The sequence below is a fragment of the Carassius gibelio genome, chromosome A12, assembly GCF_023724105.1.
Source record: "Carassius gibelio isolate Cgi1373 ecotype wild population from Czech Republic chromosome A12, carGib1.2-hapl.c, whole genome shotgun sequence".
Classification (NCBI taxonomy): Eukaryota; Metazoa; Chordata; class Actinopteri; order Cypriniformes; family Cyprinidae; genus Carassius; species Carassius gibelio.
This window is the reverse complement of record NC_068382.1, coordinates 8,167,373-8,180,721: the sequence shown is the minus strand read 5'-3', so window position 1 is coordinate 8,180,721 and position 13,349 is coordinate 8,167,373. Positions and strand designations below refer to the sequence as shown.

The following is a 13,349-nucleotide window of genomic DNA, read 5'->3' as shown; positions in this document are numbered from 1 at the left end:
TCGCATAGTACCATAAAATTCCCCAAAAATCATATATAATAATCAAAAAATATTATTGAACAAAAATATATTACATTGGTTTTCCTGAAGAAAAAAAAAGTAACATTTCAAGGCTTCGCTTATATATTTAAAAAGTTATTTTTGGTTGAATATGTTTTCTGATTCATTGCATGATGCAACAAAAACAAAATGAATAAAAATGATCTGTTCTAGAAATGTATGCAAATCAGTGCATATTTAATAAGGTAATCCATAATTAGCATGTTGCACATTGCATATTAAACAATTCCGAAAACTTATGTGCAAGAAATGGTTTTCTCCCGTTCAAATGTAAATCTACAACAGCACTCTTACACTGTGAGCCTAAGCCATGGGTTTGGTACTGATTAGCACCTTCTTTTACTGTCTATGATGAGAAAAGTATCACTTAACCACGCGCGACGGAAACTTCTATTCACAGGCATTCACGTGCACTGAATAAAGCGCTTTAGAGTGAACTGAAAATACAAATAAATATAAAAAACCCACCCAATTTAAAAGTTTATTTTTCTTCTCCTTTTTGTATGGACTGGACGCGAGCGCTTTGATTGGACGGTGCAGTTGGAAAGCGGTCAGTGTCCAGATAGATTAGACTGGTAATGTAAACAATAGCTCTAATGAATCAATTGCAAACTGATTTTCAACGTTTTAAAATACACAGTATGACGGTTTGGGTGATTTATTCTGATGTTTGGATTCGTAAACGATAGTATTGTTGGATGCAGATCCAAGCATGCAATAAATAAATAAAACAAACAAATGTATTAATAGGAAACAAATAAAGGTATATAGACAAGTACTACGCGAATTCAATTACATTAATTAATTAATTAATTAATTAATTAATTAATTCATTCATTCATTCATTTATTTATTTATTTATTTATTTATTTATTTATTTACATGCATTTACATATTTAAATAATAAATAATAACATTAAACAAATCTGAGAGTTATTCCTTTATTTAATTTCCTATTGATTATTATTATTATTTTAGTTTTGGACCTTATGTTTATATATGATTATGCAAGTGCGCGTCTTTCTACCTTTCTACACTCGACACCGCCCAAAACAATAACCCTATTTCACACTTCAAATGAGCCCGCCCATCGAGCAACGTTGTCGAATCCCATTGGTTAATCCTCTCACGAGCATGCAGTCGATTGGTAGCTTTGCTTTCATCCAAACAAAATACGGAAGAACACAAGGAAGTAAAACAGTGTTTCGTGATACCAAAAATAAATAAATAAATGAAGACATGCTTTGAAAGAACCGCTAAGAATTTCCACTGCTTCCATATATTAACAGGTAAATATGCCCGCTTTCATTACACACTACTTGTTTGTATTTGTCTTTGTTCTAATATGAAAAGAAAGAAAGAGTGAACATCTTGTTGTCAAAGCTCTTTAGGTCGGCAGATAAACAGGATTAATTGCTCACAAACGTCAGACAGATAAGTGATGTCTGCTTCTGTAATTTTATCGTTTCGGTCACAAACTTTCAAAATTATATTTATTAAAACGATAAATACATAAAAGCGTGTTATATATATATATATATATATATATATATATATATATATATATATATATATATATATATATATATATATATTTGGAATATTTATTATTTCAAACTAACTACAAACATTTGTGTGTGTGTTACATGAAATTGGTGCAGTTTTTGGAATACTGTAAATTATTGTCTTTTCAGTTACTGGTTAAAAGGAAAGATCTGTTAGGCTGTCTGGCATGTCCAAGAGAAGTTGAGAGTCCATAATAATAAGCTGAACTTAAAGTAAAACCTATAATCTTTAACCATTTTCTGAATGTTTTGTTTCAGAATGTCAACCAATGAGAGGGACGAGGCAAATGAAACCCAAGCGGAGCCGGCCCGAGAAGCCTCCGAGGACAGTAACAGGAGAGAGGGCAATAATGACAAGAACCATCACAGAGGCGTTACAGAAGGTCCCTCTCAGCCCAATGATGACAACTCTATTGTAGCACATGCAAATACTTTCGCTGATAAGAACTTGGCTCTACTGAAAGCCCACTCCTTGGATGTGAAGTTTGAAGTTGGGGAAGAATATGACATTATCGAGACCATTGGTACAGGTGCTTATGGTGTGGTCTCATCGGCCCGGAGACGAGACAACGGTGAGGGTGCCAGGATACATCTCAATGGCTTAAAATAATGACACTAAATCTTTGTTGTCAGAATTCATTATTATTATCATTATTAATCATTTTCTTTAATATAATTTAATTATATTTATAATTGTTATAATTTAAAGAATTTTTATATCCTTATTAAAAAATATAATAGTATATAAATGTATAATAGTAATTAATAATGTTATTATATAATTATTATAAAATCATAAATATTAAGTTAAATATATTATAAAACTGTATTCTTGTTCATTGTTATTAACAGAGAAATTTAAGCAAGAATAAATTTAGTCTCAGTTTTTTATTTCTTTAATTTTTTTCTGCTCAAAATGCATAAATGTAAATAGTATGTATCCAGACCACTTTATTTTGTATTTAAAAGTGAGCGGACGCTACAATTTAACTTGGCTTTTAGTGAAACTTCCAATTATTTTAGCCGTACAAAAATTGCCTTGTTATAATGCTTGATGTTGCAAACGGTATTTGCTTTCATATAATTTTAATTTATTATCGTAATAACAAAAACACTAGTTTGTAGCACATATAGTTTTACTGTTTACATTTTGTTTTACTGTTTTACTATAGTCATTTTCCTATAGCAACTATTATATCGGAAGTCTTGCACATTTGCAGAAAATAGCTTATTTTGAATAAAAGGTGTGTATCCTTTCATTCTAAATTTCTGAATCTGTTTCGATAGATACATATAAAAGGATGTCTAATATCTGAATTTATTTATGCTTTCAGGTCAGCAGGTGGCAATAAAGAAGATCCCTAATGCCTTTGAGGTTGTGACGAATGCCAAACGCACGCTGCGAGAGCTGAAGATTCTCAAGCACTTCAAACACGACAACATCATTGCCATTAAAGACATTCTCCAGCCTGTGCTCCCTCACTCGGCTTTCAAATCAGTGTAAGCTTGAGTTCAAAGCAGCAAGTATATTCTCTCTTATTTATATTTAATGTGCTAAAAGTGTCTCTCATTCTATAGGTATGTGGTTCTTGACCTCATGGAGAGTGACCTACATCAGATTATTCACTCGCGTCAACCTCTGACCTCAGAACACACACGCTACTTCCTGTATCAGCTGTTAAGAGGCCTGAAATACATTCACTCGGCCAACGTCATTCACCGTGATCTCAAGCCGTCCAACCTGCTGGTTAATGAAAACTGCGAGCTGAAGATTGGGGACTTCGGCATGGCACGTGGATTAAGTGCGGCTTACTCCCAAGAGTCACGTTCCTTTATGACCGAGTATGTGGCCACCCGTTGGTATCGTGCACCTGAGCTTATGTTGTCGCTTTACCACTACAGCTTGGCCATCGACCTCTGGTCTGTTGGCTGTATCTTTGGTGAGATGCTTGGCCGGAGGCAGATGTTTCCAGGGAAAAACTATGTGCATCAGCTTCAGCTGATTCTTTCGGTTTTGGGAACCCCGCCCGAGAGAATCGTCGTCTCGATAGGGTCGGATCGGGTGCGTTCTTACGTGAGGAGCCTCCCTTCAAAAGCACCAGAGTCACTTGCAGCACTGTATCCACAAGCTGAGCCCAGTGCATTGGACTTGTTGGGCGCAATGCTCCGATTTGACCCTCGTGAACGCATCAGTGCATGTCAAGCCCTCGAACACCCTTACCTCGCCAAGTACCACGACCCGGATGACGAACCAGTGTGTGTTCCCGCGTTCGATTTTGAGTTTGACAGGCAGCCATTGGGCAAAGAACAAATCAAAGACGCTATACTAGCAGAAATCCAGGACTTTCAAAAGAAGGAGCAGGGAATGAGCAAGAAGATAGAGTTTAAACCGCTCCATTCTAGTTTGGCGGGGATTGGGGTGTCAGGTAGCACCCTTTGCGCAGCTCCGCAGTCTCAAAATTTTACGGAAACAGCACAAACGCACAGAAAACTCAATTTCAAACCAACAAACACTACACAAACTCAAACAAATGCAAACTCGTTTCAAGCTCCACATCATCTTACTCAGATTCCGCAACATTTGGCTCAGGTAAGCTGCCAGGATGTGGACATGCCCAGTGCGAACTCTGAAGGCCAGCCTGAAACAATCGATCTGACCACTCCCATGGACAAGGACTGCGCAAAGGAGGAGTTTGTCTCATCCAATCAAATGCTTCCTTCCCACCCCATCTCTCAGACTTCGCCCACTTCAAGTCTTCCTCAGTCGATCCCTTCACTCTCTCTCACACAGTCCCAGGCTCAGTCGCTCTCCCAAAATCTCACACGTTCCCTTGGCAAAGGAGGGAAAGCGACAACCGGCGAAGGTACGAAAAAAGAGGGAGCAATTTCAGAAGACACAAAAGCCGCTCTCAAAGCTGCCTTGCTTAAATCAGCACTAAGGCAGAAGGCTCGAGGTGAGAGAGTTTGAAATGTGTATTTGGCCATAGATTGCTAACAATGATTTTTTTTTTTTTTTACATTTGTTGCCATAGACCCCAGATATGATGATCCCCATGCAAGCAACTACATAAACACCAACTTCCCAATTTTAAGACCAAATTTTTACAGTAATAAAAAATTAATTCGAAAAGTTGTATTGATTAAGAGTTTGATAACATCAACATTTTAAATATCTATTTTTTGCTATTTTATTGAAGTTTTTTGTTCAGAGGTAAAGTGATAACAATTACATTTAAAAAATATTTCAAGTGCATTTTATGAGGTTTGTTTTATTTTCTATATGTATATATATATGCTGTTCGGTTGAATTTACTATTTATCAATTTTTAGAAAAATCATGGTATCCACAAAAATATTAAACAGCACAACTGTTATCAATATTAATAATAAGAAGTTCTTCTTGAACACTGAAGACTGGAGTAATGGCTGCTGAAAATTCAGCATGGAATCACAAGAATAAATTACATTTTAAAATATATTTAAATAGAAAACAGTTGTTTCAAATTGCATTAATATTTCACAATATTTCTGATTTTTTTTTTTTTTTTTTTATGGCTAGTGAACATAAGAGACCTTCAAAAACTTTTAAAAACCTTACAGACCCCAGACATTTGAACGGTAGTGAATTTATGTATGATATATATATTTTAATATTATATATTTTAGATCTATATTCTATATAGATTATGTGTAAAATATTAAATTGATACTGCCTCTTTTTTTCTACCCAGTAATACTGTTATAAACCTGTATAGAAAATTCTATAAACTTTTAAGTTTTCTTTTCTAATGACATTATTTCTTTCTTTTCTTTTCTTTTTTTTATGTTTATCCAATTTTTCTCAATTTGTTCAAAGTAATGACAAGTACTGTCGTGTCAATAATGTACTGATTCTCTCATCCCCAGATGGAGGCTCTGCAGCTCTTAATATAGATTTAATCAGAGGATCTGCTGGAGGTTTATCCTCATCCCTCTCCTCCTTCAACTCTGGTCCAGAGCAGAGGAAGTCAGTCACAGCCCAGGAGAGACAACGAGAGAGGGAAGAGAAGCGGAGGAAGAGACAAGAGCGTGCGATGGAGAAGAAGAGGAAGCTGAAAGAGAAGGAGAGAAAGGAGGGAAAACAAGGAGAGTCTTTAGGTGGCGTTTTACTCAGCGACAACGACAAGAAACTGTTGGAGCGCTGGGGGCGAATGATGGACAACCGCGTGGATAAACTGCAGACCACGGAAACCAATAGTGCCAAAAGTGGTGAGAGTAAGAAAAAGCCAGAAAAAGGAAGGAATTTTGTAAAGGCAAATTCAGACGGGAGAGAATTAGTGCCACCCAAACAACCCAGCGAAGTACAGGCTTTCAAACCACCACAAATGCTGCCTCAAATAGGGCAATGTTTGGCAGCTGGAATATTCCATCCAACACCGACCCATGATGCACCACCTGTCTCTTTAGGTCCAGCTCAGAATGGAGACGTTGGGATAGTTGCTGTAGGAGGAGGTGAAAGTGTTGGTGTGATAACCACCCCTTGTGCTTTTGCCAAAAACACTACATTAAAACCTCAGTTTCTGTCTTTTGGAACAATGTTCACCGGCCTTGGGAACTGGAGAGGAACATCTCCGCACCAACCCCAGAAAACCCACCAACCTCCCCCAGAACTGAATAACCCTGCACACACGAGCTTCACACATGCACAAACACAGCCGAAGCCTGTCGCGCAGTCACAGTCTCAGTCCAACGAATCCTTTATGACCAAACCATCAGCTCTGAACCCCAGCACTGGCGTTTCAGACACCAATCCAGAGACTAGCAATGGTCCTCAAACCCATGACAAACTTTGCATTTCAGAGGAGCAACAAAATGGTTCTCATACACAGGGTCCTTCAAAACAGCCTCCAGGTGCTGCAGCTCAACCCTGCCTTAATCTCATAGACACGGGACAGACGGGAAACAGCTTCCCTGACATCCACACAGTCACACAGCAGCTCTCAAAGTCACAGGTAAACCTTATATTTAATATATGACTCTTTGGTTTCTTTCAATGTAAGCAATGGTATTTTTTGTATTATTATTATTATGCATTTTTATTTTCTTCAAGGTGAAAGTTTGCATTCTTTGAAAAGTGACACCAGTTATCAACAGGATATTTAATTATTACTTTAAATAAGACACACTCTCTCTTAAATTGAAGTAAAATAAAAAAAATATAAAAAAAATTGTGAAGCACCAATTCTACTGGATGAGGTACATGCCAAAAAGTAATCATAATATATCATAATATAATAAAATCATAATAATTGAATTTTTTTTTTTTCTGTTTTACTGTTATATTTTATTTTCATTGATTGATTGAAAAAGAATATATATAGTTCACCCAGAGGTTTTTTATTTTTATTTATTATTTATATAATTAATTATTTTATTATTATGCACTATTTTTCTTTTTATTATAATGTGTGTGTGTGTGTGTGTGTGTTAGTAATAAAATGCATTTTTTAAATCTTTCTGTTTTATTTTCTAACACAAATTATTTTATGTATGGAGGCCTGTTTCTAACTCAGTGTGATGAACAAACAGGTCATTAACGGATAAAGTAAAAAAAAAAAATGGTGAGATATTAAGTCAAAATTGGGATTTGTTTTTTAACTGTGCTTGAAAAAGGCTTACATGTTTATGGGCTCTGTGACATCTTTATGTTTCAAAAACTTTTTTCACAATTTTTTTTTAATGAAATTATAGTTTAATCATGATCATTCATTCTTCTCTCAATCATTTTCCCTGCCAGGTTGAAGACATTTTACCGCCGGTTTTCTCAGTGACTCCTAAAGGCAGTGGAGCAGGATACGGTGTTGGGTTTGACCTCGATGACCTCCTCACTCAGTCGCTTAGTGAACTTCAGCACTCCGACATCAGGGAAAGGTCAGTTCAGATCCCAATTGACTTCAGTACTTGACTGTAACGTACATTTCAATGGTCTCAATTCTCTGTTTCATTAGTCACAATGACTTGGCCCCCCTGTCTGCATCCCTGCTCTCTGATTGGCTGGAGGTACACCGCATGACCCCTGCTGACATGGAGTCACTTCAGCAGGAGCTCCAGCTGGGATCTCCCATGATCCTCTCTGACAACACAACACTTCCTGATACCTGATCAGTCCATGCATTATGTCTCCATCTCCTCGTAGAACCGGTTGAACGTAGGGCCGTGAACAGAGGAACATGATAGCTGTATTGTGCACCAGTGTAAGTCTGAGAGAATATGTTTGAGGCTCCAAATTATCAAGACCTTACCTAGAACCTTAACCATAAAAGTGCCTTTATTTTTAATGGGTTTGAATGCATTATTTATTTGTGCCAACATTTAAATATGATGCTCCGTTCGGTTCTTAAGGGGTTTCCATTCTCAGAATTTCAGTTCCATTATAAAGAAATTTTAAACCAGGGAGAAAAAGTACATTTCAGCGGTGCTAGTGCCATTGTTTTGCCCTGGAGCATCACTCTATTCTGCTGATTTTTACTGAAAAATGCAGTTGAATTAGTATGTTGTTTAGCAGATGAGTGTTTAAAGCTATTTTCTAGTACACTACAATAGGAGTCACCAGCAGGGCAGCAGTATTACGGCGGATGAATCACAGCGACATTGTGACTGTTGAAAGAGCATTTCATTTGATGTTGCATGGATGCCTTGTAGAAAATAGTGAAACTTACTGCACCGCATGCAGAGTTGCTCCATTTTACACCAGCAACAAGAGTATTGTCTTGAATAAAGTGATCAAAAGGATTCATGTGTCGTTCAATGATGGTGTTCTTTTATATTGTTCTGTGGTTCATAAAGTGTATCGGACAAAATCAACATTTCTGCCATTTAAAACAGCCTTTTAAAACTCAAAACTCACTTTCAGACACCAGAAAGTATCTGAAACAACTTCTGATTATGATACGATGGGGATAAATAATTATTTAAAGATTTTTTTTTTTTTTGTGTGCAAATTATCAATTACAAAAATCTTTTTATTACAAAGTTTTATTTACAGCATTTTAAGATAAACAATCACCAAGAAATACAAATATACAACTGGGTGACTCTAGAAGAACATTAAATCCTTCACATCATAAACATCTAATTGCACGTGTGAACTTGACACTTTTACATGTCCAGATATAAAAGTAAATAACATTTATAACTGCTGTGCAAAACATTGGATCAGATAAGTGTCCATTAATATTTTAGTCGACATTATTGCATCATTTAGTAGGCATCAAACCTTACATTTGTTCAGCTGCCCATGAGAAACATTTCAGTTTAAAATTAGCATTATTTGCACAGTTTAATTATGTGGATTCATCTCCGTGTTAATCATTACAGTTTCAGATAGTTAAAAGAATATATTAATAATCAAGTGAGCAGGTAAAATACATTTTGTTCATCTTACATTTAAAATCATTCAGTTTGTCTTTGTGGATTTTTGGTACAAAACTGAATAAGGAAAAATAAAGTGGTTTAAAAAAAGATTAAAAGCTACTTATGGTATTAAAATCTCTCTTTATGTAGGATGGTATTTTGGGGCGGGAGTCTTTTGCTTGTGTGAGGATCAGTGTGTGTTTATCTCAGCAGCTGCACCAATACCAGGAGCACCAGAGTCCTGATGAGCACCATGACCCGGTCAGCCCAGATGGGACTCGATGCGCTCTTGAGCTGGACTCCTCCAACATGGTTTTGGATGAAGTCAGTGAAGGTGGATACTTTGGCATAGACTCCTGGTCGGTTTGGTTTAGCGCAGCCAAGACCGAAGCTCACAATTCCAGCTTGCACCCAACTTCCATCACTGATCTGACAGACCAGAGGGCCGCCAGAGTCACCCTGAAAAAGCACACATGCAGAGATGGATGAGAACAGTATTATGAACATTAACAAAAAATAAATAAGGTTCATTGGTATTCTTATATGTTAAAAAAAAAAAAAAAAGCTGTTTTCCCCGTGCAATGCTCCCCTCACCTGGCAGGAGTCTTTGCCACCTTGCTGGAATCCAGCACACATCATGTCAGAGCGGATGTCAATGTTCTCTGTGGGGTTTATCAGAAACATATCTTGACAAGTATTTGAGTCGATGATTGGCACTTGGACTTCCTGCAATGGCCCAACGCCCTGCAGAGCAACTGAAGGCAAGAGAAACAAAAAGATTATTCACTGTGGGGGAAAATACTAACAAAACAAAACATGAGATTGCTTTTGTGTCTTTGTACATGCTGAAGGAATGAGAATATCTGTATTTATTGTATGTAGCAACTGCCAATATTACACACAAGATGCATACACAACCAGTCAAAAGATTGGAATACTTTTTTTTTTTTTTTTAAGAAATCTTATGCTCACAAAGGCTGCATTTTTTTTTAAAATCAAAAACATAGTAAAAAGTGTAATATTATGAAACATTACTACAATTTAAAATCACTGTTTACTATTGTAATATTCTTTAAAATACAAATTTACAGTTCTTTTAAACTAATAATATTTAACAATATTTCAGCCTTTTTCTGTAATTTCTGAGCAAATGAATACATCCTCTGTGAGCATGAGAATAATGTGCAGCAATGTATTGTTCTCATTTCCTCTTTTTTTACATTTTAGACGCATGGATGAAATTTCAGACGCCTGTAGCGTGGGTTTCAGTCAGCTCCCACTCACCTCCATCTCTGATGTCACCCCATCCAGTGATCATGCACCTCATGTTGCTGCTGAACTCCACGTTGCCATATGGCAAGCAGACAGGCTGAATGCGGTCCGACCACGTAACAGGTGTGGCCAGCTCCACAAGAGCGATATCCTGACCCAGCTGAGGGTCAGTGTAACCCAGAGGAACCACCACACGACGGATCCTATGGCTGGTCTCATCTGGGTTCCAGCCGTTCAGCTGCTGCCGCCCCGCATAGACCATGTAGGAGGAGATGTCATTAGGGCTGGACAGAGAACACAAATTGATATAAATTTACAAATTGATATATATTTAGACAAAAAAAAATAAACAAACAAGGATTATATTGGTGCTGAAAAACGGTGTAAAACTTACTTGGGAAAGCAATGTGCAGCAGACAGCACCCAGCTGCCTGAGATGATGGTTCCTCCACACACATGTCCATGGCTGTCAGTCTAAACGAACACATCGACCAGCGATCAGGAGGATATTGATAAAAAAACCAGGTCTGACAGACATTTCAGAATGTATGCTAAACTTTCACAATAAAGTCATTAAAACTTGCACTGCTATTTGGATTTAGGCCAGATTTAAAATCTTTATATATCAATCAATATATATATATATATATATATATATATATATATATATATATATATATATATATATATATATATATATATATATATATATATATATAGATACTGTATATTGTGTGTGGAAAAACTGAGACAATTAATAAAAAATGTGTAGTTAACTTTGCAAAGGTGATAAACAAATATATAGTTCAAGAATTTGTATATGAAGTACCTGAAATAACTGTCTCAGTACATGTTTGTCATTTTTTATTCTTTATAGCTCACCTAAAAATTTTAATTTGCTGAAAATATGTTCTCCCTCAGGCCATTCAAGATGTAGATGATTTTGTCTGTACACCAGAACAGATCTGGGGAATTTTAGCATTATATAACTTGCAGTGAATGGGTGCCGTCAGAATGTGAGTTTAAACTGTTGATAAAGAAAACATCACAATAATCCAAAAGTAATGTTTACACCACTCCAGTCCATCAGTTAACATCTTGTGAAGTGAAAATCTGTGGCCATTTGTTGCTTTTAGCCATAATTCATAACGCTTCCTCTAGTCAAAACCACCAACATATTTGTTTAGAACTGTAATATATATATATATATATATATATATATATATATATATATATATATATATATATATATATATATATATATATATATATATATATATATATATATGCCTAACCTGATTTTACCAAGTGAGACATGTTCCTGGGACAACATCGTTGTTGACCCTGGAACAACATTGTGATTAACCAATCAGATTTGAAGAACCAGTTTATAGATTTTGTGAAGTTTATGCTTAAAATCAGTGTTTGGTGCTTGTACATCAGTGTCATTCATCTATCATTTCCTCTGATTTTAGGGATTACTCATGGTTAAGGTTAGGTTTAGGTGTAGGGATATGGTTAAGAATATATTTTTGGAGTAAAATGTTGTTCCAGGGTCAACAAAATATGTTGACCTAGGAACACATCGGACTTGGCAAAATCAGGACGTGCATATATATATATATATATATATATATATATATATATATATATATATATATATATATATATTTTTTTTTTTTTGTTTTTTGTTTCACTTGTAAATTGTCCTTGTTTTGTGTCTATTTCTTTCCTGGGATACATTGTGAGCATGTGATGTAATGCTACATTTCTCCAAACTGGTTGCGATGATGAAAAACCTCACCTACATCTTGGATGGCCTGAAGGGAGTACATTTTCAGCTTTGAGTGAACTATTCCTTTAAGAAACGGTTTTGTTTTCATATATTTTGTATAGATTTCAGATAGATATATGAAAAGCCAAGGCTTCACCCTACACTTTTTCGGTTAAAATGTAAAATAATGAATAATTATTATGGAATTGTATATGAGGACCAAAAAAAAAAAAAAAAAAAAAAAATATCTTTATGATGATTTTGCATTCAGGGCATACATTTGATCAAGTGATGCATTGAACTATGATCTCTGTGTTGTTCGACTGTCTGAGCCACAGGAATGTGCTCTATATTAATGAAGCCTGTGAACTGTTTCCATAACTTTAGTTTCATAATGGCTGCCATTCTTACTTGAATATCCACCTGCCAAGGCCAAGCGCCTTCTGACGCAGCGGAGCCTCCGACAATCCTGTTGATCATTGGTGCCCGACCGCATTCTAAGAGAAACACATTGATTTGCTTTACTCACACAAAAGACTTTAAGTATAAAAGTTCATATACCATAAGTATATGAACTGATATGATAATGTTTTCAGTATCGATTTAGCTAGGCTGTATGCAAATTAGGTCGTTGTTACCTTGAGCCTCGCCCATCCATAATCCTGAACGGCGTCCAAAATAAAACAAAACAGAGAAGATACAAAAATAGATTCATTGTTGATTCTTTAGCAAACAATAAAAGTAAAACAAAATAATAATAATTGTTTAAAAAACGCGGAAAAGTGAAGTTATGCACTTACCAATCAATATGACGAAGGCAGTCCGAATACACGAGACGCACCGCATCCTAACAAAACACTTGTTTGTTCCTGGGTCTTCAGAAAACTTCCGCTTATTTATTTATTTTTTATTTCTCAGGGAACAGACGCAAGTCTTTAAAACGATTGTTACTAGAAATAATCACGTCCTTACTCGACAACGTCAAGAGAAAAGTGAAGATCAACAAATCGGAAGTTTCGCTCATGAAAGAAACATTAGGCGAGATCTTTTTTTTTTTTTTTTTTTAAATCATCTGCTTACCTATCCTACAATGACCAATCAGGAACGTTCGTCCCGCTCTCGGTGAGTATGAACTCCGCCCACTTTTTTAAACCCTAGACGTTTTGGTTTCTCTGTTTTGTCCTCGGGAATTTGACCAAGAATGTTGCAGCGCAAGTTATTCACTGTGGACTAATGAATGCAGGTTTCTGTATAAGCTCTAAGTCAATAGCTTCCGTAATTTCAAT

At 36.0% G+C, this 13,349-nt stretch overlaps 2 protein-coding genes across 3 annotated transcripts; one reads left to right on the top strand and one right to left on the bottom strand.

The window, feature by feature from the left end:
• Nucleotides 1-1,235: 1,235 nt before the first annotated feature.
• LOC128025054 (mitogen-activated protein kinase 7-like) lies at nucleotides 1,236-8,396 on the top strand. 2 transcript variants are annotated; one of them, XM_052611038.1, is made up of 7 exons: nucleotides 1,236-1,349; nucleotides 1,884-2,197; nucleotides 2,960-3,125; nucleotides 3,204-4,579; nucleotides 5,559-6,616; nucleotides 7,402-7,535; nucleotides 7,613-8,396. In XM_052611038.1, exons 2-7 carry the CDS (start codon nucleotides 1,885-1,887, stop codon nucleotides 7,764-7,766), a joined length of 3,201 nt encoding a protein of 1,066 aa, XP_052466998.1. In that variant the 5' UTR covers nucleotides 1,236-1,349; nucleotide 1,884; the 3' UTR covers nucleotides 7,767-8,396. The 2 variants fall into 2 exon arrangements, with proteins under 2 accessions (XP_052466998.1, XP_052466997.1); XM_052611037.1 differs by having other exon boundaries at nucleotides 5,532-6,616.
• A 227-nt stretch (nucleotides 8,397-8,623) lies between these two features.
• zgc:92313 (uncharacterized protein LOC436869 homolog) lies at nucleotides 8,624-13,114 on the bottom strand. The gene is made up of 7 exons (XM_052611040.1): nucleotides 12,864-13,114; nucleotides 12,702-12,725; nucleotides 12,475-12,560; nucleotides 10,684-10,763; nucleotides 10,302-10,573; nucleotides 9,612-9,772; nucleotides 8,624-9,476 (listed from the first exon to the last, which is right to left on the bottom strand). The coding sequence occupies exons 1-7, from the start codon at nucleotides 12,907-12,909 to the stop codon at nucleotides 9,219-9,221; spliced, it is 927 nt and encodes a 308-aa protein (XP_052467000.1). The 5' UTR covers nucleotides 12,910-13,114; the 3' UTR covers nucleotides 8,624-9,218.
• Between the last annotated feature and the right edge of the window lie 235 nt (nucleotides 13,115-13,349).

Coding starts and splice junctions, on each gene's coding strand:
- zgc:92313 (XM_052611040.1), bottom strand. CDS start 12,909: ATGCGGTGCGTCTCGTGTATTCGGACTGCCTTCGTCATATTGATTG. Junction 12,726..12,863: donor TGCCTTCGTCATATTGATTG/GTAAGTGCATAA, acceptor GACGCCGTTCAG/GATTATGGATGGGCGAGGCT. Junction 9,773..10,301: donor GGGTGACATCAGAGATGGAG/GTGAGTGGGAGC, acceptor TCTTGCCTTCAG/TTGCTCTGCAGGGCGTTGGG.
- LOC128025054 (XM_052611037.1), top strand. CDS start 1,885: ATGTCAACCAATGAGAGGGACGAGGCAAATGAAACCCAAGCGGAGCCG. Junction 3,126..3,203: donor CACTCGGCTTTCAAATCAGT/GTAAGCTTGAGT, acceptor CTCATTCTATAG/GTATGTGGTTCTTGACCTCA. Junction 7,536..7,612: donor CACTCCGACATCAGGGAAAG/GTCAGTTCAGAT, acceptor CTGTTTCATTAG/TCACAATGACTTGGCCCCCC.